The following is a 23,929-nucleotide window of genomic DNA, read 5'->3' as shown; positions in this document are numbered from 1 at the left end:
GTTTGCTGCACCCATCAACCCGTCTCTTATACACATCTAGATGTGTATAAGAGACAGACCTGACTTCAAACTATACTACAAGGCTACAGTAACCAAAACAGCATGGTACTGGTACCAAAACAGATATATAGACCAATGGAAGAGAACAGAGGCCTCAGAAATAACACCACACATCTACAACACCACACACCTGATCGTTGACAAACCTGACACAAACAAGCAATGGGGAAAAGATTCCCTATTTAATAAATGTTGGGAAAACTGGCTAGCCATATGCAAAAAACTGAAACTGGACCCCTTCCTTACACCTTATACAAAAATCAACTCAAGATGGATCAAAGACGTAAACGTAAGACCTAGGACTATTAAAATCCTAGAAGAAAACCTGGGCAATACCATTCAGGACATAGGCATGGGCAAAGGCTTTATGTCTAAAACATCAATTCTTTTAATGATGAAACTGAGATCCAGAAAGGTGACAAACTTGTCTAAAATCCTGTGGCTAGTGCCAGGTTAAACCCCATGCTTCAGTCTCAACTAGTAGGGCAACACTTTCTGATTTTTAAGTGTGTCAAATACATCACTAGTACGCACGGTATTTTAGGTAATAATTATCCTTTCTTCTCATATGCATTAGAAAAAATATAATGAAGAAACCAAGCCTGGGACTTCATAGTTAATCTTGTGTAGGAAATTTTTTTTTTAAGTGAATTTCTGGCCAGGTGCAGTGGCTCACGCCTGTAACCCCAGCACTTTGGGAGGCCAAGGTCAGCAGATCATTTGAGGTCAGGAGTTTGAGACCAGCCTGGCCAACATGGTGAAACCCCATCACTACTAAAAATACAAAAATTAGCCGGGTGTGGTGACGGGCACCTGTAATCCCAGTTACTTGGGAGGCTGAGGCAGGAGAATCACTTGAACCTGGGAGGCAGAGATTGCAGTGAGCCGAGATCACGCCACTCAACTCCAGCCTGGACAATAGAGCGAAACTCAGTCTAAAGAAAAAAAAAAAGTGAATTGCTTTAAATAATAAATTTAGATGGAGTGTAGACATGATTAAAGTTGTAGAGGTGGCCTCTATGTGCTTGAGAGTTAGGGAACTCTTCCCTACCTTATATTATAGATGCCATTTCTCTCATTTACAACAATGTTAAGATTTCATCAATTTTAGTAGCAATTCATCCTGTGCAATGTATTAATATAAGGAAAAAGTAAGTAAAAGTTCTTTCATGAATACTTCCCTCAACAGCATTTCTTTTTTACTTTTGAAAATTACTTTTCCATTTCCCACAACACCAATGTAACTGAACAGTATTTGTTGTATACCAAAAATATTTCCCTTAATCCAACATTATGACTTACTACAAATAGAAATGAGGCAATTGGTGTACTTAATCCTTTATAAAAGCTTAGAAGTCATCTTAAAATGTTTCACAGAAATTGCAAATACAGTATTTTGAGTAGATTTTTCAAATGTTTACTGTGGATTCAGAGCACAAATCTCCTTTTCAAGAAGAGAAATATGAACATTAAAGACTCTTATCATCCAGTGTGGATGAAAATAGAAACATAATTCACAATTTGTTGCAGACAAGGAGCCTTGCAGAGAGAATGTTTCCATGGTCTTACAAGTGTATTACCCAGCTACCCCACCAGCATTTTTTTCACTGTGCTGACAAGAAAGGAAAGGAAAAATATTCACAACCAAGTTGCTAAACTAAGAGCTTTAATTAATGAGACACCAGAAAGGGACCTAGCAAGATAAAAATGTGATTGCACCGTGTTCTCTGATCTCAAGTGCAGGTTATCTGACTTCTCTTTTGTGTTCTTAGACCTTCAGTGTAAAGATATAAGGACTCTCTGAGATAGCAAGTTGTTTTTCTAAGAAGTCTCTTTACACATATCTGGAATATAACCTCTTAAACCTAACCCAGGTTTATGTTAACAACGTGGCTCATAAACTATGCTTAGATTGCGTGGAATCATAAACATGTTGAATGTAGGAAACACCGTTAGTTTATAAATTGGGCCTGCTATTAATTTCTGAGGTCATTAATTTGAGGGTTTTTTTTTTTTTTGGTCCTTTCTTATTTTTCCAAACTATATGTGCTTTGGAAATCTAAGAGGTGGGTAAGAAAAGTTTAGTCTTTTTTTTTTCCATGGTTGCTTCCACCGAGATGCCTCTGGTCTTTTCTCATCCAAACTCAACATAAAGCTGTTTCTCCCATATCACCACCATGACTACCACACAAAGCCAGTATGTCTCCATTTTTAATTTTTTTTTTTGCTTCACAGACTTACTTTTACTCAGAGGTGATGGGGAAGGTGGGCAACACAAGGCCCAGAATCATACCTCTCTGTGTGATATTGAGCAAGTTACTTCACCTCGCTGAGATGTTTATGGGTCTATGAAAGGAATGATCTGCACCATTTGCTCACTAGATCCCGCTTTGCATCTAAGCCATGATAATACCCCAAATAAGATGATAGGATTTTATACAGGCATGCCTGCATACTGATGTTTTGATCAATGACAGACAGCACACATGATGCTGGTTCCATAGGATTAGAACAAAACATTTTTATAGTATCTTTTCTATGTTTAGCTATTGTTTTTCGTTTTGCTTTTTGAGATGGAGTCTCACTCTATTGCCCAGGCTGGAGTGAAATGCTGCAATCTCGGCTCACTACAACCTCCGCCTCCCGGGTTCAAGCAATTCTCCTGCCTCAGCCTCCCGAGTAGCTGGGATTACAGGCACCCGCCACTACGCCTGGCTAATTTTTGTATTTTTAGTAGAGACGGGGATATATTTAATCCCATCCTAAAGAAAAGCTAGGTACACAAATGCTAACCACTGTGTTACAGTTACCTTCAGTATTCAGTACTACTCTACATGCCATGCAGGTTTGTAGCTAGGGGCAACAGACTGTAACATATAGCCTAGGTGTGTACTCGGCTCTACCATTTGGTTTGTGAGTACACCCTATGACATCTGCACAACGATGCACTCACCTAATAGTGCATTTCTCAGAATGCATCCCCATTGTTAAATGATGCATACTGGACTTCGTGCATTTAAAAAAATGCCAGAACACTCCTTACTTAGTGCATAGACTTAATCAAATGTTGAATAAAAACAGAAACAAAAAGGAGACAATCCTACAATGAAAAGGAGACACTCATGTCTACCCTAGTGATTCCTTGTATGTGGAGGAGGTAAGTGGGGCATGGACAGTTCTAAAATATAATACGTATATACCCAACAACCACTGTGTTTTGCATTTCTTTATCAGTGAAAAACAAACATATCTGAAGTGTATAAACAGTTCCCTAGTACAGTTTATTTGAGAAGAAGAATCAAATATGTCAAAACTGACAAATACAAGAAAAGCATTCAGCTGGAGATAATTCACAGCATTTTATTCAAGTTAATCCATTTCATTCAATAATCTGCCGTATTGTTCCCAGCACCACTATTACTGTTATTATTTCTCTTTGAGGAAGATCAGGTATTAAGAAATCTGGTTCCATGATGCCTAACTCTATGGTCAAAAATCCTTTTCCTTACCAAAAAGCAACTTCTTAATCACCAGAAAAACACAGGGAAAGACTGAGATATATTTGCAAAAATTTATCTCCATTAGAGACAATTCATAGTTCATAATCTTTCAGGCTTGTGCTTTACTTGGGGGTTCCATTTTGGGGAGGAGGTTGTTTCTCAAAAATGTTTGTTTAATACAAATAACTTGCCCCACTGTACCACAGAAGGGAAATGAGGGCTAGTCCCCAGAGAGCACGCAGGCAGTCCTCCAGGGAAGAAGCCCTAACGGCTCCTAGTGGTGACAGAGTCATTCTGCCTCCACAACCTGTGAGCAATAATAAAGTATAACTAAGTGAACAGGAGAGGTAGTAACTAGCCAGATAACCCATAGGCTAGAATCTCTAAACAGGAATGCTTGTGTGTTTTTGAATAAATCAGAGCTGGAAAGAGACACTTTTGGAGAAGTGATTGATAAAATAGAAAGGTATGAAAAAGATACAGGTTTCTCACCAAGGAACCCACAAAAAAGGTGGTATGAGTCAAAGGTAGACTTGGACTTTTCTTTTGGGATGAGGGTACCCCAAATGGGTTGTGCCATTTTCACATAAAAATTGGAATGATAATGAACAGGTGAAAGTGAAATCAGTTTCCCTCCTTTGTTCAATAAACATGGTTAGAGCACCTGTGTGCAAGGTAGTGGGACAGGTGCTGAGGGGAAAGGTGAAGCTGTTTAAGCCGTGGCCCTGAGCTGAAGGAGCAATCTAGCAGTGCCATCAGACCCTGCACACTACGAAGCACAGTGTCCCAGGGGCCAGGTGGAGGGAAGGATCACTTCTGGCTGCAGCATCAGGGAAGGCACTCTGCAGTCTCCCCTCCAGGTTCTCAGCGTGCCTCTATGCCTGTGTGACCGCTCAGCCTGCCCCATTCCAGGCACTTGCTCATCTTCCTTATCTTTCTCTGTAGCGTGAGAAATGGAAGTTTGAAAGGATAGGATCCTACCTCACAGGTATCTAATAAATGTGTGTGGAATTGACATATAGTGGAAGTGTCACTTTATCTTAGTGCAGCAAGGCGGAAAGAGCTTTGGGAAAGGAGAGGAAAGATGGTTGTGAGGGTAAGGTGTTTTCATCAGAAGGCGGGAACAAGGGTATACAAATCAAAAAGTCAATTTAGTAGGTGACTTAGCTCAGAGCACACAAGGGCGCCAACACAGCTAAAGACCTTAGGAAGGTAGCTGAAGTCCTCTGCCAAATAGGACTGAAAAGTTAAAATCTTTCTCTGTTTCTTAAGTAACAACTGGTCTATTCAAGCTCAACAAGAGCATATAGGAGAAAAAAATGACTAATGAGGGGGTCTTAAATAGCTCCGAAGGACAGACAGTTTCTAGAAAGTAGAAAGATCACTGAGTAACTACTGCACCTCCCCTAGCCCACCAAAAAAAAAAAAAAAAAAAAAGGTGAGAATGAATGTAAAAGTGTAGAACAAACTTTCAGACATCTTCAAGTTTACTTTTGGCACTTCTGTTTGTAAGCAATCAAGATGGTGAGAGATGCTATCCCAAAGAAGAAAGTCTGTAGGAACCAGAGTAGCTGAGCCTGAGCACTTGTGATGCCTTTATGCCTAAAAAAGAAAAAACAAAATTTAAACACCAGATGTTAATCTTACAGTTTCATGGGAGTTATTGTCTTCTATATAGTTTTTTTTTTTTTTTTTTTTGAGGCAGAGTCTCGCTCTGTCACCCAGGCTGGAGTGCAGTGGCCAGATCTCAGCTCACTGCAAGCTCCGCTTCCCGGGTCTACGCCATTCTCCTGCCTCAGCCTCCCGAGTAGCTGGGACTACAGGCACCCACCACCTCGCCCGGCTAGTTTTTTGTATTTTTTTAGTAGAGATGGGGTTTCACCATGTTAGCCAGGCTGGTCTCGATCTCCTGACCTCGTGATCCGCCCGTCTCGGCCTCCCAAAGTGCTGGAATTACAGGCTTGAGCCACCGTGCCCGGCCTTTTCTATATAGTTTTTTTAAAAATTATACCTTCCACTACTTTCATTGGATTTATTTTGCTGCTTTTCTCTGGCTTCTTATCTTGGATGGTTCGTTTATTTTTCATCTTTCTTGTTTTCTAATAAATGTATTTTGGATGGTACACTATTCCCTGAGAACTAGTCAGGCTACTGTCTAGGGCACAGTATTATAAGACTGTTTCTCATGTGATTCTGATGGGTAGATGGAGTAAAAAGCACTGGTATGGCTTCAGAGCAAATGTTTTGAAAACAGACCAGATATAAATCCTAGCGTGGCTACCTACCGGCTATGACCTGGGCAAATCACTCAGTATCTCTCAGAATCAGTTTTCTCATCTGAAAAACAGGAATAGCAGTAGCTATCTCACTGTGTGTTGAGATGATTTATGGGATAATACACACAACATGCTCAGGAAGGAGCCTGGCACACAGTCATGATAAACACCTGCTTATATCGTCATTCAAATTTAACTGCCTAAAACGAAGTGTAAAAAAAGATGACCCAATGGAAGTGAATGTCTTGCTACAGTCTCATCTGTATATAAATAAGTCTCACTTGGATGACTTTTATTTAAAACAAACTTTAAAAACAATATATGTAAAAATGATATAATTTTCTATAGTAACAGATTAAAAGGGAAAGATCATACGAATATCTTAATAAATACGGAAGTGGCATTTGACAAATTTCAACATCCGTTCCTTTTCCACCGCCCGCCCCCCCACAGAGATGGGGTCTCACTCTGTCCCCTATAGTGGAGTGTACTGTATAATTATAGCTCACCGCAGCTTCAAACTCCTGGGCTAAAGCTATCCCCCCACCTTAGCCTCCCAAGTAGCTGGGATCATCACAGGCATGCACCACCATGCCTGGCTAGGTTTTTTGTTTGTTTATTTGCTTTTTGTAGGCACAGTGTCTTGCTTTGTTGCCCAGGCTGGTCTTGAACTCCTGGCTTCAACTAATTCTCCTGCCTCAGCCTCCCAAAGTGCTGGGATTACAGGTGTGAGCCACCTACGTCCACACCCAACATCCATTTTTAATAAAAGTTCTCAGCAAAGTTAGAAATACAATGGTACTTCCTAATTTTGATAGAAGAGATCTACAAAACTCTATAACAAACATGATGCAAAATGTTGAAAGTTCTCCTTTGAGGTCAACAAGAAGGCACACTTCTAGTCAGCACTGCTGGAAGTTCTGGCCAGTAGAATAAGGGAAGAAACATAAACAAAAGGTAGACAGAATTGAAAGAAAGAAATAAAACTGTATTTCTGGACAGTTTTATACCTGAAAAATTGAAAATAATCTATAAACTGTTACAATTAATAAATTTATTTAGCAAGGTGCTGGGTATAAGGTCAATATAAAAAATTGACTATATTCATACAAACTACCACCAAACAGTTAGAAAATGAAAAAAAGTGAGCCAAGGTCATGCCACTGAACTCCAGCCTGGGCGACAGAGCTAGACTCCATCTCAAAAAACAAAAACAACAACAACAAAAGTTGCAGGTGTGGTGGCTCGGGCCTATAATTCCAGCACTTTGGGAGACCGGCGCAGGCGGATCGCTTGAGCCCAGGAGTTTGACATCAGCCTAGGCAACATAGTGAGACCCCATCTTTTGTTTTGTTTTGAGACGGAGTCTCGCTCTGTCGCCCAGGCTGGAGTGCAGTGGCACGATCTTGGCTCTCTGCAAGCTCTGGGGCCTCCTGGGTTCACGCCATTCTCCTGCCTCAGCCTCTGGGAGACCCCTTCTTTTTTTTTTTTTTTTTTTTTTTTTTAAAAAGGCACTTATAATAACATCTCAAAGTAGAAGTAGCTGGAAATTAATGTAACAAACAATGTGCAAAACCTCTTAAAATTATATATATATTAAAGGAGATCTAAATAAATGGAAACAGACCATTTCATCATTTAGAAGACTCAATCATAGAAATATTTGATGCTTTCCTGACCTTAAAGAAAAAAAAAGAAAAAAAAAATAATGGAAATATGCCAATGTTCTCCAAATTCGTTCACATGGTCAATCCAATGAAAATCTCAACATCTTTACTTTTTGTTTTTGTAGCACAAGACAATGCATAGAATATGGAAAGGTGTAGGAAAAGGCAATCCTATTGAACAAGATGAGAGGACATGCTTTGTCAGAAACAATGATTATAAAACTGCTGCTATTAAGACAGTCTTGTGTTAGCCCAAGGACAAACAGGCCAATGGAACAGAATAGAGTGTTCAGGAACAGATCTATACATATAAGTATGTATGATATAAGTAGGGCACATCAGTGAAGACTGAATGTCTCAATAGATAGCTCTGGGATAACTGGGCATCCAGATGGAAAAGGTAAAGTTGGAAACTTCTCTCTTACAAAAAATAAGCTCTAGGTAGACTGAAAATTTTAATGTGAAAGAAAAAAATTCTAAAACTGTTAGAAGATGCTGTAAACGAATATAACTTTAATATAAATAATAAAATTCACTACATTGATAAACTTCTGTTTATCAAAAGACCCAACAGAACAAAAAGACCGTGAGAAAGGATATTTGCAAGATACCTAAAGGACAAAGTACTCAAGATCAGAAAAAACAAGGAGTGCCTATAAACAAGAAAAGCCAGCCCATTTGAAGAGTATTGGTGAGATTGTGGGGAAATGGGCACTATCATTTACTTATGTTAGAAGCATAAATTAGTCCCATAGTTTTGAAGGCAATATGGCAATACATATCATAATTTAAAGTATTCATTCATTTGTTTTATTTTTAGGCAGAGTCTTGCTCTGTCGCCCAGGCCAGAGTGCAGTCATGTGTTCTCGGCTCACTGCAACCTCTGCCTCCCAGATTCAAGTGATTCTCTTGCCTTAGCCTCCTGAATAGCTGGGATTACACCTGCTACCATGCCCTGCTAATTTTTTTTTTTTTTTTGCATTTTTAGTGGAGACAGGGTTTCACCATGTTGGCCAGGCTGGTCTCACACTCCTAATCTCAGGTGATTCACCAGCCTCAGCCTCCCAAAGTGCTGGAATTACAGGCGTGAGTCACCACGCCCAGCCAAAAGTATTCATTCTTTAATCTTCAAATTCCAGATCTTGGAATTTTTTTCTAAGGGAACAAATACCAAAGTGGGACAAATGCATGCAATTCATGTTCATTGCTGTATTGCTTATAATGGTAAAAAAGTAGAGACTTAAAAGCCCATCAGAAGGGGGATTTTTAAAATACGTTAAGGCACATCTGTATAATAGAATGCTAGGCACTATTATTAATGGATGGGTAGGTTTATATGTATAGACATAGACAAATAGGGATATGTTAGCCCAGTGCAGTGGCACACCTATAGTCCCAGCTACTTGGGAGGCTGAGGCAGGAGGATCACTTGAGCACAGGTGCTCAAGGTCAGCCTGGGCAACACAGTAAGACCCATCTCTAAAAAAATAAAATAAAATTTAAAATAGGCACAGATGACCATGGAAACCAATTATAAAAGAGATGATAACTATATGTATATATATAATTGGATTATAGGCGTCAGCTACCACGCCCAGCAACTATCAATTTTTTTGTTTTTTTTTTTTTGAGATGGAGTCTCACTCTGTCGACCAGGCTGGAGTGCAGTGGCGCAATCTCGGCTCACTGCAACCTCCGCCTCCCAGGTTCAAGTGATTCTCCTGCCTCAGCCTCCCGAGTAGCTGAGACTACAGGCTCCCACCACCACGCCTGGCTAATTTTTGTATTTTAGTAGAGACAGGGTTTCACCACATTGGCCAGGCTGGTCTCAAACTCCTTACCTCGTGATCCACCTGCCTCGGCCTCCCAAAGCGCTGGATGCGTGAGCCACTGCACCTGGCCAACTTTCAATTTTATTAGCTGAGTTTTTAGCACAACATTATTAACTTTTTTTTTTCTTTTTTTGAGACGGACTCTCGCTCTGTCGCCCAGGCTGGAGCCTAGTGGCCGGATCTCAGCTCACTGCAAGCTCCGCCTCCCGGGTTTACGCCATTCTCCTGCCTCAGCCTCCCGAGTAGCTGGGACTACAGGCGCCCGCCACCTCGCCCAGCTAGTTTTTTGTATTTTTTTTTTTAGTAGAGACGGGGTTTCACTGTGTTAGCCAGGATGGTCTCGATCTCCTGACCTCGTGATCCGCCCGTCTCGGCCTCCCAAAGTGCTGGGATTACAGGCTTGAGCCACCACGCCCGGCCGAACATTATTAACTTTTAAAAACAAACATGTTTGTTTTGAAATAGGCAAAACAACAAAAATATTTTGTTGTGGAAAGTAAATTTATATGATTCTGTAATGTGTAAGATACTTAGGAAAGAAAAATAAAGAAGAGTTGCCATCTTGGAAGAGCAGGCTCACTGAACAGCAGTGCTTGTTTCCCCCTCCTTCAGAGGGGTCACAGTTGGTGGCTAGGTAACCCGCAGAAGGGTTTTCCCGGGGTCTTCGTAACTTGTTCTCATTCACACACCCTTATCTGTACTCTTAGCTCATTTTGCCTATTTAAAAGACATAACCCTTTTAAGAGTTTTCTTAATTTAATTCACACGTCCCTTAACGATTCCACCAAGACCCAGGCACATGTAAAAATATCTTTGTGAGTACATTTTTCCTGCCTTAGGAAAAAATGTTACCTCTGATACTTGAAAAATTTCACAATTTATCTGTTTTGGTCACTCGAGGCTGCCCTGTCACAAAGTACTTCCACTTGTCAAGAACTTCTGTTTCTCCATTGTAATAAAATCTACTGTACATATAAATTTTTGCAAAACCTGAAAAACCTTTCTAAGGGCTGCAGAGCCAACCGAGGTATGCAAGCAGCAAGAATCTAATTTCTGAACTAAGAGAATAAGTTATATATTCTGAATGGAAAACTCCAGACTATAAAATGGTAACAAAGAACATGAATGTTGGCCTTAAAGAGATACTAATTTATTTATCCCTAAGGAAAAACGGTTCTATTTTTCTTGTTAAAATATTATTATGTAACAAGAACTACCAGCACCTTTCAAAGAAGAGTTGAACCTCACTTTGTAATCAAATAAATACAAGTTAAAATGGCTAGATACCCTTTTTAATCTACCAAAATAGCAAAGGGTTTTTGCCTCCCACCCCCCCCACCAAAAATGGCACTTTCTTTTTCTTTTTTTGTTTTGAGACAGAGTCTCACTTTGTCGCCCAGACTAAAGTGCAGTGGTGTGATCTCAGCTCACTGCAACCTCCGCCTCCCAGGTTCAAGCGATTTTCCTGCCTCAGCCTCCTGAGTAGCTGGGATAACAGGCATGTGCCATCACGTTCAGCTAATTTTTTTTTTTTTTTTTTTTGTATTTTTAGTAGAGACGGGGTTTCAATCATGTTGGCCAGGCTGGTTTCAAACTCCTGACCTCAGGTGATTCACCCGCCTCAGCCTCCCAGAGTGCTGAGATTACAGGTGGGAGCCACCATGCCCAGTCATCATCTCATAGTTCAAAAGGAGTATTTATTCTGATTTCTAGTGACTAATGATACATTCTAACATGTTAGACTATAAAGAAATGATTTCAAAAACATAATAATAGTGACCTAACCTCTATGCCTGTTCTCCCTCTGCCCTTCAAAAAAATTGTATATTAAATTTGAAGGCCGGGCACGGTGGCTCACATCTGTAATCCTAGCACTTTGGGAGGCGGAGGTGGGCAGATCACAAGGTCAAGAGATCAAGACCATCCTGGTCAACATGGTGAAACCCCGTCTCTACTAAAAATACAAAAATTAGCTAGACTTGGTGGCAGGCACCTGTAATCTCAGCTAGTCGGGAGGCTGAGGTAGGAGAATCGCTTGAACCTGGGAGGTGGAGGTTGCAGTGAGTCGAGATCGCGCTACTGCACTCCGGCCTGGCGACAGAGTGAGACTCTGTCTCAAAAAAGAAAAAAAATAAATAAACAAATAAAAATAAAATTTGAGTGTTTTGGTTTTCATCAGATACTCCAAATGCTAACAACAAAATAGCTGTCAGGCACTCCTACATTCCAAGTGGAGGGGCTGGACCGGACACTTCCCATCTGAGATTCCACTGGGACGCTGCAGAGGCCATTGGAAAGAGGTCCTAGTGGACTGTGGCATTTCCCACAAGTCAAGCCCAGAGAACGGCTTCAACAGAATCATTTGTAGAGCTTGACATGAGTCCTCTGGAATTTGGGGAAGGGTTTAATCTCTGATTCCAAAGAGTAAACACTGTTTGGCCTGCTTGCTGGGAGAGAAGGAAGCACTGCCACACTAAGAACTGCATGCACTTGCAGATTATCCCACTGGAGGGATATGGCAGTCGTTTACTGTGAGCCATACAGATCCTAAAGAAGGCAATGGACACGAGTAGTTTTAAAAGGGACCCTGTACCACAGGCCCACCTGAAAGATGGAAGTGATCTCAAAAAAAGGGTAATTCTTCCCAGCAAATACACTCTGAGGGTGAAACTGCAAGTGGCACTCTGGAGGAGGTATCTAAACGAATCATCAAGGAAACTGCAGAAGGGAGATCCAGGTGAGGAACAGTGTCTCAAAAATCTACCACATCCCCTCTAGAGAGAAAGAGCCAATACTGGATATGCAATACACACAGCACCCAGCTGCCTGATCACAAGGCAGCAGCTGTTATTTTTTTAATTTTTATTTTTTTTGAGACAGGGTCTTGCTCTGTCACCTAGGCTGGAGTGCAGTGGCACGATCTTGGCTCACTGCAGCCTCTGCCTCCCGGCTTCAAGCGATTCTCGTGCCTCAGCCTCTTGAGGAGCTGGGACTGCAGGCACACACCACCATGCCTGGCTTTTAAAATATTTTTTGTATTTTTAGTAGAGATGGGGTTTTGTCATGTTGGCCAGGATGGTTTCAAACTCCTGGCCTCAAATGATCTGCCCGCCTCGGTCTCCTAAAGTGCTGGGATTATAGGTGTGAGCCACTGCGCCCAGCCAGCAGCAGCTATTTAAGGCTGAGCCTCCTTCTCCCTAACTATTCCCACTATCCCAAGGGACTACAAACAGCGATTATTAGTGAATAGAGGAGAAGGTGAAGTGCAAGAGAAGACATCAACTGCACCCTTCTCCCCATTGCAGGCTCCTGAGCCCCAGTTGGATGAGAACAGACATTTTGAATTAGAAAAAAGTTTATAGTTTTAACAAATAGACTGAGCTAGAATGGATAGTATCAGATGGTGACTGGAAATCCTATGATCTGCTTGAAATTCCATCCAAAGATACAGTGGAAGGTGGGGAACAATCTACAAAACGAATTTACTTGGAGAGGGGTGAGAAAGAAATAATCAAGTTACTTTCTGCCCCTCTTCATAGAAAGTCTAGCTTGTGGCTGGGCACAATGGCTCATGCCTATAAGCCCAGCACTTTGGGAGGCCGAGGCACGCGGATCACCTGACAGGTCAGAGTTCAGGACTAGCATGGCCAACATGGTGAAACGCTGTCTCTACTAAAAATACAAAAATTAGCCGGGCATGGTGGTGGGCTTCTGTAATCCTAGCTACTGGGGAAGCCGAGGCAGGAGAATCGCTTGAACCCAGGACACAGAGATTGCAGTGAGCCAAGATTGCGCCCCTGCACTCCAGCCTGGGTGACAAAGCAAGATTCTGTCTCAAAAAACAAAAAACAAAACAAAACAAAACAAAACAAAAGTCTAGCCTCTTTGTTTAATAAACAAGAAAACAGAGTAAGATAATTCTATTTAACATACTTAGCAGTCTCTGACATAGTAGTGCCCAATGAATATTGATTTTTTTATGACTGAAACATAGTAATAGTAATAGAGTATCTTATTTTCCACTTTTAGAATAGAAAAATAATAGAGGAGATAGTATATCTTGACCAGAAATTAATTCAATTAATATCTTGACCAGAAATTAATTGGAAAGCAATTTGGCATTTCTATAATCGTGTTTTTTCATTGTACCATATTTTCTGTATATACTTTAGTACAAATATAAAGATAATTTTTTCTAGTATTCTCATACAGTATTAAGCTACACTAGCATCTGCCGAGTGGGGTCTGGTTTGGGGGCTTTTAACTAGCACTGCATCCTAGAATTATCTGTGGAGCTTTTAAAAAGAACACATTCCTATCTCTGAGGCAAGACTTACCCAATCAGAATCTCTGGGTCTGGAAACCAGATGTGTGTATTTTGAAAAAGCTCCTCAGGTGGCTCAATTGTAAAACGAGGACTGTGAGTCATCGGCCTAGGTCAGTCACTTAGCTCTTCTATAAACTGGAAGCCAGGCTCCTAGTCTTTTGGTCTAGTTGGGGCTACCCAGAAAATTTGTTAAAAAATAACAAAAGTCGGCCGGGCGTGGTGGCTCACGCCTGTAATCCCAGCACTTTGGGAGGCCGAGGCGGGTGGATCACGAGGCAGGAGATCGAGACCATCCTGGCTAACACGGTGAAACCCTGTCTCTACTAAAAATACAAAAAATTAGCCGGGCGAGGTGGCAGGCGCTTGTAGTCCCGGCTACTCGGGAGGCTGAGGCAGGAGAATGGCGTGAACCTGGGAGGCGGAGCTTGCAGTGAGCCGAGATCCCGCCACTGCACTCCAGTCTGGGAGACACAGCGAGACTCTGTATCAAAAAAATAAAATAAAATAAAATAACAAAAGTCATCTGAATTAGATAACTAAGTAATTGGTTAACCAACATAAAATGAATGCATTCATCAAACATTTACTGGGTACTCCCTCTGTACCAGGCTCAGTATCAGGCATGGGGATTCTGCTCCACCCTGAGAATGTTCTCAGCCTACAAGTGTGTGAATTATTTAAATGCGGCTACTCTCAATTTATATTAGCTACTAAGAGAAAGGCAAGAAGCAGATACTTCAAAGACTTACTTGCACAATACTAAGGCATACAAGGACTCTCCCACATGAATCAGCCAGGCAAGCCAGTAACTGAAACCAAAAAAAAAGTGAGTATTTTTTAAGGTGATAGTTACCTGCTGATGAAATCTAACACAGCAATCTCAAAAAGAAAAGTGCCTTAATGTGAACTAACACTACTCTTAGATACCAAAAGGCAGCTGCAGGCCTACCAGGTCTCCCGTGAGACCAGAGCTCCAGTGTCCACAATCCATTTGTGCAGCTCTCCTTACCCATTGCGCAGGAGGGTGTGATGGTGGTCCACCAAGTACTGAGTGAAGGGGCCCAGGGGCCCAAGGCTCTGATAAGGGATACTCTGAGGCCAGAAGACAACCCACTGAAAGAGAACCAGAGACACAGAATACCTATTAGGCCACTTAAAACCTGTTTGTTTTTTTGAGAAAGGCTGTGAAACAATACAAAAGTAACTGCAGACCAAAGAAACTCTCAACAGTCATTTGGGCCTCCATTCTTGACTTCTATTTTCTTTCTTTTTCTTTTCTTTTCTTTTCTTTTTGACAGGGTCTCACGCCGCTGCTGGGGCTGGAGTGCAGTGGCATGATCATGACTCACTGCAGCCTCCACCATCTGGGCTCAATCCATCCTCCCACCTCAGCCTCCCAAGTGGTTGGGACTACACGTGGGTGCCACCATACCCAGCTACTTTAAAAAATTGTATATAGAGATGGGGTCTCACTGTGTTGCTCAGGATGGTCTCCAACTCCAGGGCTCAAGCAATTCTCCCACCTTGGCCTCCCAAAGTGCTGGGATTACAGGCATGACCCACTGTGCCAGGATGACTTCTATTTTCTAAAAGCAACTCTACTGGGAGATTTATGCTGAGGCAAGTATGTGGTTATCAGACTCAGTGACCATGGTGGATGACTCCTAGTCTTTTATTCTTCCTTTTCTTCTTTTGTTTTCTTTGTAGAGAAGGGATCTCGCTTTGTCACCCAGGCTGGAGTGTAGTGGCACGATCACGGCTCACTGCAGCCTCAACTTACCAGGCTCAAGTGATCCTCCCAACTCAGCTCCCCCAAGTAGCTGGGAATACAGGCATGGGCTACCACGACTGACTAATTTTTATTTATTTATTTATTTTTTAGACGGAGTTTCACTCTGTCGCTCAGGCTGGAGTGCAGTGGCACGATCTTGGCTCTCTGCAACCTCTGCCTCCCGGGTTCACGTGATTCTCCTGCTTCAGCCTCCAGAGTAGCTGGGACTACAGGTGCATGCCACCACGCCTGGCTAATTTTTGTATTTTTAGTACAGACGGAGTTTCACCATGTTGGCCAGGCTGGTCTCCAACTCCCGACGTCAGGTGATCTGCCCTCCTCAGCTTCCCAAAGTGCTGGGATTACAGGCGTGAACCACCGCCCACGGCTAATTTTTTTTTTTTTTTTTGTAGAGATGAGGTTTTGCCATGTTGCCCAGGTTGGTCTCGAACTCCTGGACTCCTGGGCTTATGCAATCTGCCCACCTTGGCCTCCCGAAGTGCTGGGATTACAGAACCACCATGCCTGGCTGACTCCTATTAATACATTCCACCAAAACCATTATTTTATAAAAGATATTAGCAAAGTTTGAGTTTATGTGCTTTGGCTAGTGTCTTTACTGCAGAAACTGGCTCCAGCCAAACCTCTGTTTAATTTAGAATTCCTTTCTTGGCTTTCCCTTTTTGTACCTCTAAAACTGAGAATGATCCACTGCACTGAGATGGAAAATAAGTGAGATAAGGTTTGTGACATATTAATAGCAACTGCTTAATTACATAAATTTTTCGTAATCTTAACTTTTTCTCAGCCTCTGTATTGTAACTTCTGCCAGCTTAGACTTTTCTGAGAATGACTGCCAACAGTTTCAAAATGTATTGTCCCATTCAAATCTTTGTAAAGAGCAGTACTATCTCTTTCACGATGCTGTTTCACATCTGAAATTTAAATAATGCACAAATATCACTGCATCCTCCCAAACCAAGGGGAAGGGGAGCATCTGCCAGCTCCACAAGATCCCAATTTGAAGTCCCCAAAGCTTTCCTCCAACTATATTCTAACTAGTCACAGACACAAAATCGTAGAATAGAAATGCACCTTTGAAAACTTTCAATTCAACGCCTCCATTGTACACATGATGAAATCAGGACAGAGTCGGTCAGATTTGACACCAACAAGCAACACCGTGGACATAATCTCCCATTCCCAATCTCCAGGATCTACTGGTATATCCAAATAGCTTCGCCTTCCTTCAAAATTTTACCACCTTATCACTTGAGGTTAGAAGTTCGAGACTAGCCTGACCAACGTGGTGAAACCCCGTCTCCACTAAAAATACAAAAAATTAGCCGGGCGTGGTGTAATCCCAGCTACAGGTTGAGGCATGAGAATCACTTAAACCTGGGAGGCAGAGGTTGCAGCGAGCCGAGATCGCGCCACTGCACTCCAGTCTGGGTGACAGAGCCAGCCTCCGTCTCAAACAAAAAAACAAAATTACCACCTTAGCCCCCAACCTACTTTTCCACGCATCTTTCTCGTTATCCTATAAACGGATTATTTCTCAGCCAAACAAACGTCGCTCTTTTTCTAGGTACAGCTTTCTTGCTTCCACACCTATGTCACAACAGTGATATCCTCTTTATCTCCCCTTAACACTTAAATCCTACCCATCCTTTAGGTTTATCCTCGTTTTCCAAACAATTCCTATTGGCTCAAACATTCTGCTTCGGAAGCCCTATTCTGACTTGGTAGGCCTATGGCAGTCGGTCAACTTGACTTCTCGCTTCGTGAGAGGCTTAAGCTCGGAAAACCCGTTAGTAACCGTGCAGAGGTGAGGACCCAAAGACAGGAACACTGCAAAGCAGAAACCATCCTAACAGCCCACCAAACTTCCGCTTACATGAGTAACCTAGACAACCGTCAGAGGCGCGTGCGCACAGGCCTCGTTCCCACAGCGCCCCTCGCCCTACGAGGGCCCGGTGGGCCAAAACAGACGCCCGCCCCGCCCTACGCCTCACCGCGAAGTACCCCAGCCCTAGGACTGTGACCAGAGAGGGCAAGGGTCTGGCTGGACGGAAATAGGCGGTAGCGGCATTGCTAGCCTGCGACTTCGCCATCCTCTTGAAAAACCCAGACACAGAGTTAACCGGGAGCTCTCCAGCCGTCCCCGCCCCCATATAAGAAAAGCCTGACTAGCCGGTTTCTCAGGGCGCTGGGCGCCGGCCCAAGACCCTGGCGGACCGATATGCCTGCGTCTCATTCCGGAGTCTGGCGTTCCGAGCGCGCGGGAGTAGGGATTGTGCTTGCACGACTTCCCCCGGCTCCCCGCCTGTGGGCCTAGGTCCTGGGGTGAACGGAGCGCTTGCTCCCTCGCCAGACCATAGCCCTCCAGCGGCTGCCCTTACTGTGTAGTAGCCAAAGCTGAGGGTGATGACTGTGAACCAGAACAGACTTCCTCGCTGAAAGTAAGCCGCCGCGCCGGCTGCCGGCGCCATGGCTGCAACACCTCCCCGGGAGCGCGCGTCTGGACTCCGTCCAGCGCGAGAGAGGAGGCAGAGCCGGGGCGGGCCCGCGCTCCTCCCGCCATCCCCGCAGGGAGAAGGTGGTGCGGTTTCGGAACTCTCTGAGAGCGAGTCTCCCTGTCTGGCCCCAGTACAGGGGCCTTCGAATCCCACCTGGGCTCAGGTCTGGAGGGCTGGTCATCATCTTGTAGGGGAGACTCTCCTCTGTCACTTTTCTGGGTTTGAGGTAAAGATGTTGGGGCCGGCGCGGTGATGTGTCCCTGTAATCTCAGCACGTTGGGAGGCTGAGGCGGAAGGATCGCTTGAGCTCCGGAGTTTGAGACCAGCCTGGGCACCACAGCGAGATTCTGTCTCGAATGAATGAATGAATGAGGTGTTGGAATAAATTCCAGCAATGAATGAATGAATGATATGTTGGAATAAATTCCAGCACTTTGGGAGGCCCAGGCTGGTGGATCACTTTAGGTCAGGAGTTTGAGACCAGCGTGGCTAACATGGTGAAACCCCGTCTCTACTAAAAACACAAAAAATTAGGTGGTAGCGGTTCTGTGCACCTATAGTCCCAGCCACTCCAGAGGCTGCACTTCCTCTTGAACCTGGGAGGTGAAGGTTGCAGTGGGCCGAGATCACGTCACTGCACTCCAGCCTGAGCAACAGAGCAAGACTCTGTCTCAAAAAAAAAAAAAAAAAAAAAAAGAATAGATAGTGTTTTACTGAGAGTCTAAGTTTTGAGGTTTTCTGTGCTGTGCACGTTGAGAAATAATGCTGTCCTCATTAGTTAAGATGTTTGGAACTGTACAGCACCATGGTTATGAGCAGGGACTGTGAAACAGGCTGCCTAGATTTAAGTCCTGGCTCTGTCTTGGCTTTTTGTGTAAGCTTAGTTTAATTAGCCCGGCTGTGTCTTAGTTTCTGTATCTGTAAAATGAGGATATGCCAGTTTCTGGAACCTCGGGGTTTTTAGGGTGGGTGAAATGAGTTGATATCTGTAAAGAAAGCACAGCAGTGTCTGGCCCACAGTGCTTTGTAAGTGTGGGTCAATATCAATACTGCTGAGCCTTTAGGGTGTGTGCCAGGCCCTGTGCGAACTGTTGTATCATCAATGAACTGTGGGAGGCATATGGAGCTGAAGTGTCTGATGAAACGTGAGAGAAAGACTGTTTCACCTGGGCCTTAAAAATGGGTTACTGGCCGAGCGCGGTGGCTCACGCCTATAATCCTGGCACTTTTGGAAGCCAAGATGGGTGGATCGCTCAGAAGTTTGAGACCACCCTGGGGAATATAGTGAAATCCCATCTCTACTAAAATACAAAAAATTAGCCGGGGGTGGTGGCGTGTGCCTGTAGTCCCAACTACTTGGGAGGCTGAGGCACGAGAATTGCTTGAGCCCTGGAGGCAGAGGTTGCAACGAGCCAAGATCCGTCACTGCACTTCGGCTTGGGCTATAGAGTGAGACTCTCTTTTTAAAAAAAAAAAAAAAAAAAGTTACTATACCATAGCTGGTATTTATTGAACACCTACTATGTTCAAGGCATTGTTCTAAGTACTATACAAGAATTAATTCATTTAATTCTTAAAACAATCCTAGGCAGTAAACTATTGTCCTTATTTCAAGGAAGAAGAAACAGCACAGGGTCCCGTCATGCCCAAGTAGGTGAGGAATACTGGAAACCAAGTGGCAGCTGAGCGTTCCAGTTCCAGAGAGGGCCCTCTGAAACCAGCCAAGGTTCTCTTTCCTCATTTTTTACCTAAGTATCTTGGGATATAAAGTCTTAAAGAATGAATTTCAGAATATGTGAGGAAATCCGTTTCCCAGGTAGACCACAGTGCCCTTGAATATAAAGATTAACAGTAACAATTGCTGTTTTCTTAGTCCTTATCGTCCTTGATCACACTACCCTCTTTATTCTTCTCCTCCCTCTGAATAACTCCTTGTTTTCTCAGCTTTTCTTTTATTTCTTCTCTCCTAGAATAAGTTTTGTTTATTATCTTCTTTGTGTTTTCAGTACCTTTCAGATTCAATTTTCACCTTCAGATGACTAAAACAATCTCTTCAGCCCTTACCTCTTCCCAGTTGGTCACCTTTACCAAGGATTACACCTCAAAGACAAGAAGTCCATTATCATTATCCACAGAGTCCATCCTCACCAAGGCTACCCTATGTTTTTTGTTTTTTTTTTTTTGAGACGGAGTTTTGCTCTTGTTGCCCTGGCTGGAGTGCAGTGTTGTGATCTTGGCTCACTGCAACCTCCGTCTCCCGGGTTCAAATGATTCGCCTCTCTCAGCCTCCTGAGTAGCTTGGATTACAGGCGTGTGCCATCTTGCCTGGCTAATTGTAGAGACGGGGTTTCACCATGTTGGCCAGGCTGGTCTTGAACTCCTGACCTGAGGTGATCTGCCCACGTTGGCCTCCCAAAGTGCTGGGATTACAGGCATGAGCCAACTCTCTTGGCCTACCCTGTCTATGTTAACAGCACTTTCCTTCTACCTTGTACCCAGATTCCTTGCTTTGACTTCCCCCATATCATACAAAGATTGCAGACTAATCAGCTGTCAAGAGTTCTACTGATTGGGTAATACAATATCTAATCCTTCTAGATTAAATCATGGTTTAATCCCCACTGTCTTAATGAGTCAGTCACTCCTTCCTATTTCTTGCCACTTCAGCCCACATGCAGTCCCTTTATTGAATCTGTCTGACAAATGACAGGATCTTTTTCAAGTACAGTTCTGATCAAGCCTTTACCATACCAATTTTTTTTTTTTTTTTTTTTTTTTTTTGAGACGGAGTGTCACTCTATTGCTCAGATTGTAGTGCAGTGGTGCAGTCTCAACTCACTGCAACCTTGGCCTTCTGGGTTTAAGTGATTCTCCTGCCATATCCTCTCTAGTAGCTGGGACTACGGTCGAGCACCACCACGCCTATCTAATTTTTTGTATTTTTAATAGAGATGGGGTTTCACCATGTTGACCAGGCTGGTCTCAAACTCCTGACCTCAGGTTATCCGCCCGCCTTGGCTTCCCCAAGTGCTGGGATTACACGTGTGAGCCACCATGCCCAGCCTACCCTACCAAAACTTTTCAAGAACTTCCTTAATTTTAGGCTACTGTTTTTCATTATTTCTATTTAGGTATTAAATCTGCAATGAGGGAGATATTGGAGAAATAATTCATGCTACAATAAATGTTGGAGAGGCAAAATGGCTTGGGTCAACAGACTACATGGAGCCAGGTTTTAGTTTCATGTCTTCTACAACCCTGCTTGAAGCCCAGCTTGTTACTTAGTGTCCTGTGTCTTCCAACTCCACACTATTTTTTTTTTTTTTTTAATAGAGACGGGGTTTCACTATGTTACCCAGGCAGATCTCAAACTCCCAGGCTTAAGTAATCCTTCCACCTCAGCCTCCCAAAGTGCTGGGATTATAATTAGAGGCCGTACCTGGCCACCAACAGCACTAAACATCTACTGTTAGCGCCTCACGCACAGATAAGGAATCCAGAAGACAGTACCAGAAGATCTCTAATCAGATGTGAGTAGTTCATGTCAATTCATGAAGAACCTACAGTCCACTGGATGTTCAGAAGGGATTCCTTTCTTCATTAAAGTCACCCTTCACACATGGCAGGGGTGACTGAATTCTCTAATGTCCAGGCACCCTCCACTGCCATCCCATCTGAATCAGCAGAGAAATATCCCTGGACATTTTTTTCCCCTCTCTAGATGGATTAATGACCTACATATGAAAAACAATGAAGAAAGTCTGGGAGAATAGTTTTATAGCTTTTGAGAGAGGGGAAAGTAACCTTTTAGCATGTTATTAAAATTAAAAGCCATAGAAAGAAAGATTGAAAATTTAACTGCATCCAAACAAAAAGCTTCATTCATATGAATGACACCGTAAATAAAGTTGAAAGACCTGGAAGAAGGAATTCTCCAATATATGTAATCGACAAATGATTAAAGGATATGAATTGGGCATCTTCAGAAGAGAAAACTTGAGGCCAAGAAAAATGAAAGGATGGTTCAATTTTAATGGCCCTATGGGATACGTAAAATAAAGCAAAAATAACATTGTTTTTCCCCATAAGATTGACCTATTAGATATCCAGACACATTGTAAAGAGCTGTAATAATTTAAAAAATTTGGCATTTGACATGCAGAAATCAACAAATGGATCAATGAAAAAATAATGCAGACTCCAGACATGGATCTGGTATATACATATCCAAGCGTTTATTTGATAATAAAGGTAACATTTCATATTAAGGAAGGAATAATGGATTGTTCAGCAAATTACTTTGTGGCAATTAGTTATCTATTCCAGAAAAAATATTTAAAATAATATTCCCCACTCCCAAACACAAATACACAAGTAATGCAGTATTGGGAGATGCAGAGGTATTAATAAGTAGTCCTCCTTGGGGAGTTATGATGAGATGGCTATAGGATGGACATGTGCTGAGATACAGCAAAAACTCCCCCACCTTCCCAGGATTATAGGATGGGGGAAGGGCGACCTAAACAAATTTACAGAAATATGAATAGAATATTGTGTGTCCAGGGAATTAGGAGAAGATTTTTGTTGCTAGAAAAAAACAACGTGAAGAAATTGAGTGAAGGAAGTTGAGGCTGCAAAGACGGAGTCCTGATCATGAATGGCATTTGTTATCAAACTGAGGGTTTTGATTTGATCCCTTAGCCAAGGTGAGTCAGCGAAATTGTTTATTTAATTAATGTATTATTTGTAGACATGGGGTCTCTCTATGTTGCCCAGCTGGTCTTGAACTCCTGGACTCAAGTGATCCTCCTGCCTCAGCCTCACAAACTACTGGGACTACAGGTCAGGCTTGGGCCACCGTGCTGAACTAACTATTATTATTATTATTATTAATAGAGATGGAGTCTCACTATGTAGCCCATGCTGGTTTTGAACTCCTGGGCTCAAGCTATCTTCCCACCTTGGCCTCCCAAAATGCTGGGATTACAGGCATGAGCCACCACACCTGGTCTGTTTATTTTAATCAGTGGAGTGAAAATATCTTGTGTACATTGAATGGAGGTAAAATTGGAAGCAAGGAAGGAGAAGAGGAAACATCATTGAAACAGTATAATGAGAATGGAGAAGGAAAATGCTACATTTTTTAGGTAGGGAAACCAAGGAATCATTCACTCAAATAGTCAAGAAATATTTCTGAAGACCGGCCGGGTGCAGTGGCTCACTCCTGTAATCCCAGGACTTTGGGAGGCTGAGGTGGGCGAATCATGAAGTCAAGAGATCGAGACCATCCTGGCCAAAATTGTGAAACCCTGTCTTTACCAAAAATACAAAAATTAGCACACCCGGCATAATTTTTATATTTTCTGTAGAGATGGGGTTTTGCCATGTTGCTCAGGCTGTACTCAAGCAATCCTCCTGCCTCAGTCTCCCAAACTGCTGGGATTACAGGCGTGAGCCACTGCCCCTGGCCGGGAGAAGTGTTTTTGTAAGCAAATTTACCTTTCTATCTAGGTTCTTCAAAATTTGGAGTGTAATTTTATTACAGTATGGTTATTTGGATAAGTTCAGTAAGTCTTTTGAAACAGAACAATTGAAGACACTCATTTTCTTACCAAGACTTTAACTAAAGTACCTTTTTTTTTTTGAGACAGTCTTGCTCTGTCACCTGGGCTGGAGTGCAGTGGTGCAATCTCAGCTCAGCAACCACAACCTCTGCCTCCCGGATTCGAGCGATTCTCCTGCCTCAGCCTCCTGAGTAGCTGAGCTTACAGGTGTGCGCCACCATGCCCGAATAATTTTTGTATTTTTAGCAGAGACGGGGTTTTACCATATTGGCCAGGCTGGTCTCGAACTCCTGACCTCGCGATCCACCCACCTTGGCCTCCCAAAGTGCTGGGATTGAAAGGACACAAAGATAGATGTGTACCTGCCCCCCACCTGCTACACCCTTGTTCTACTCTCTAATCTTTGCACATAC

General features: G+C 42.9%; 1 protein-coding gene across 11 annotated transcripts; it reads right to left on the bottom strand.

The window, feature by feature from the left end:
* Positions 1-3,394: 3,394 nt before the first annotated feature.
* TMEM254 (transmembrane protein 254) lies at positions 3,395-18,037 on the bottom strand. Of its 11 annotated transcripts, XM_011975566.1 has the most exons (6): positions 17,836-17,969; positions 14,672-14,775; positions 14,412-14,471; positions 10,025-10,052; positions 5,846-5,897; positions 3,395-5,162 (listed from the first exon to the last, which is right to left on the bottom strand). In XM_011975566.1, the coding sequence occupies exons 1-5, from the start codon at positions 17,923-17,925 to the stop codon at positions 5,865-5,867; spliced, it is 315 nt and encodes a 104-aa protein (XP_011830956.1). In that variant the 5' UTR covers positions 17,926-17,969; the 3' UTR covers positions 3,395-5,162; positions 5,846-5,864. The 11 variants fall into 11 exon arrangements, 7 of the variants coding, with proteins under 7 accessions (XP_011830956.1, XP_011830947.1, XP_011830967.1 ...); XR_001005565.1 differs by lacking the exons at positions 5,846-5,897; positions 10,025-10,052; positions 17,836-17,969 and adding exons at positions 14,868-14,981; positions 17,331-17,392; XR_001005566.1 differs by lacking the exons at positions 5,846-5,897; positions 10,025-10,052; positions 17,836-17,969 and adding exons at positions 14,875-14,981; positions 17,331-17,392.
* Between the last annotated feature and the right edge of the window lie 5,892 nt (positions 18,038-23,929).

The sequence above is a fragment of the Mandrillus leucophaeus genome, unplaced genomic scaffold (assembly GCF_000951045.1).
Source record: "Mandrillus leucophaeus isolate KB7577 unplaced genomic scaffold, Mleu.le_1.0 Scaffold1010, whole genome shotgun sequence".
In the NCBI taxonomy this organism is placed as follows: domain Eukaryota; kingdom Metazoa; phylum Chordata; class Mammalia; order Primates; family Cercopithecidae; genus Mandrillus; species Mandrillus leucophaeus.
The sequence above is the reverse complement of the archived record's forward strand: the minus strand, read 5'-3'. Positions and strand labels throughout refer to the sequence as shown.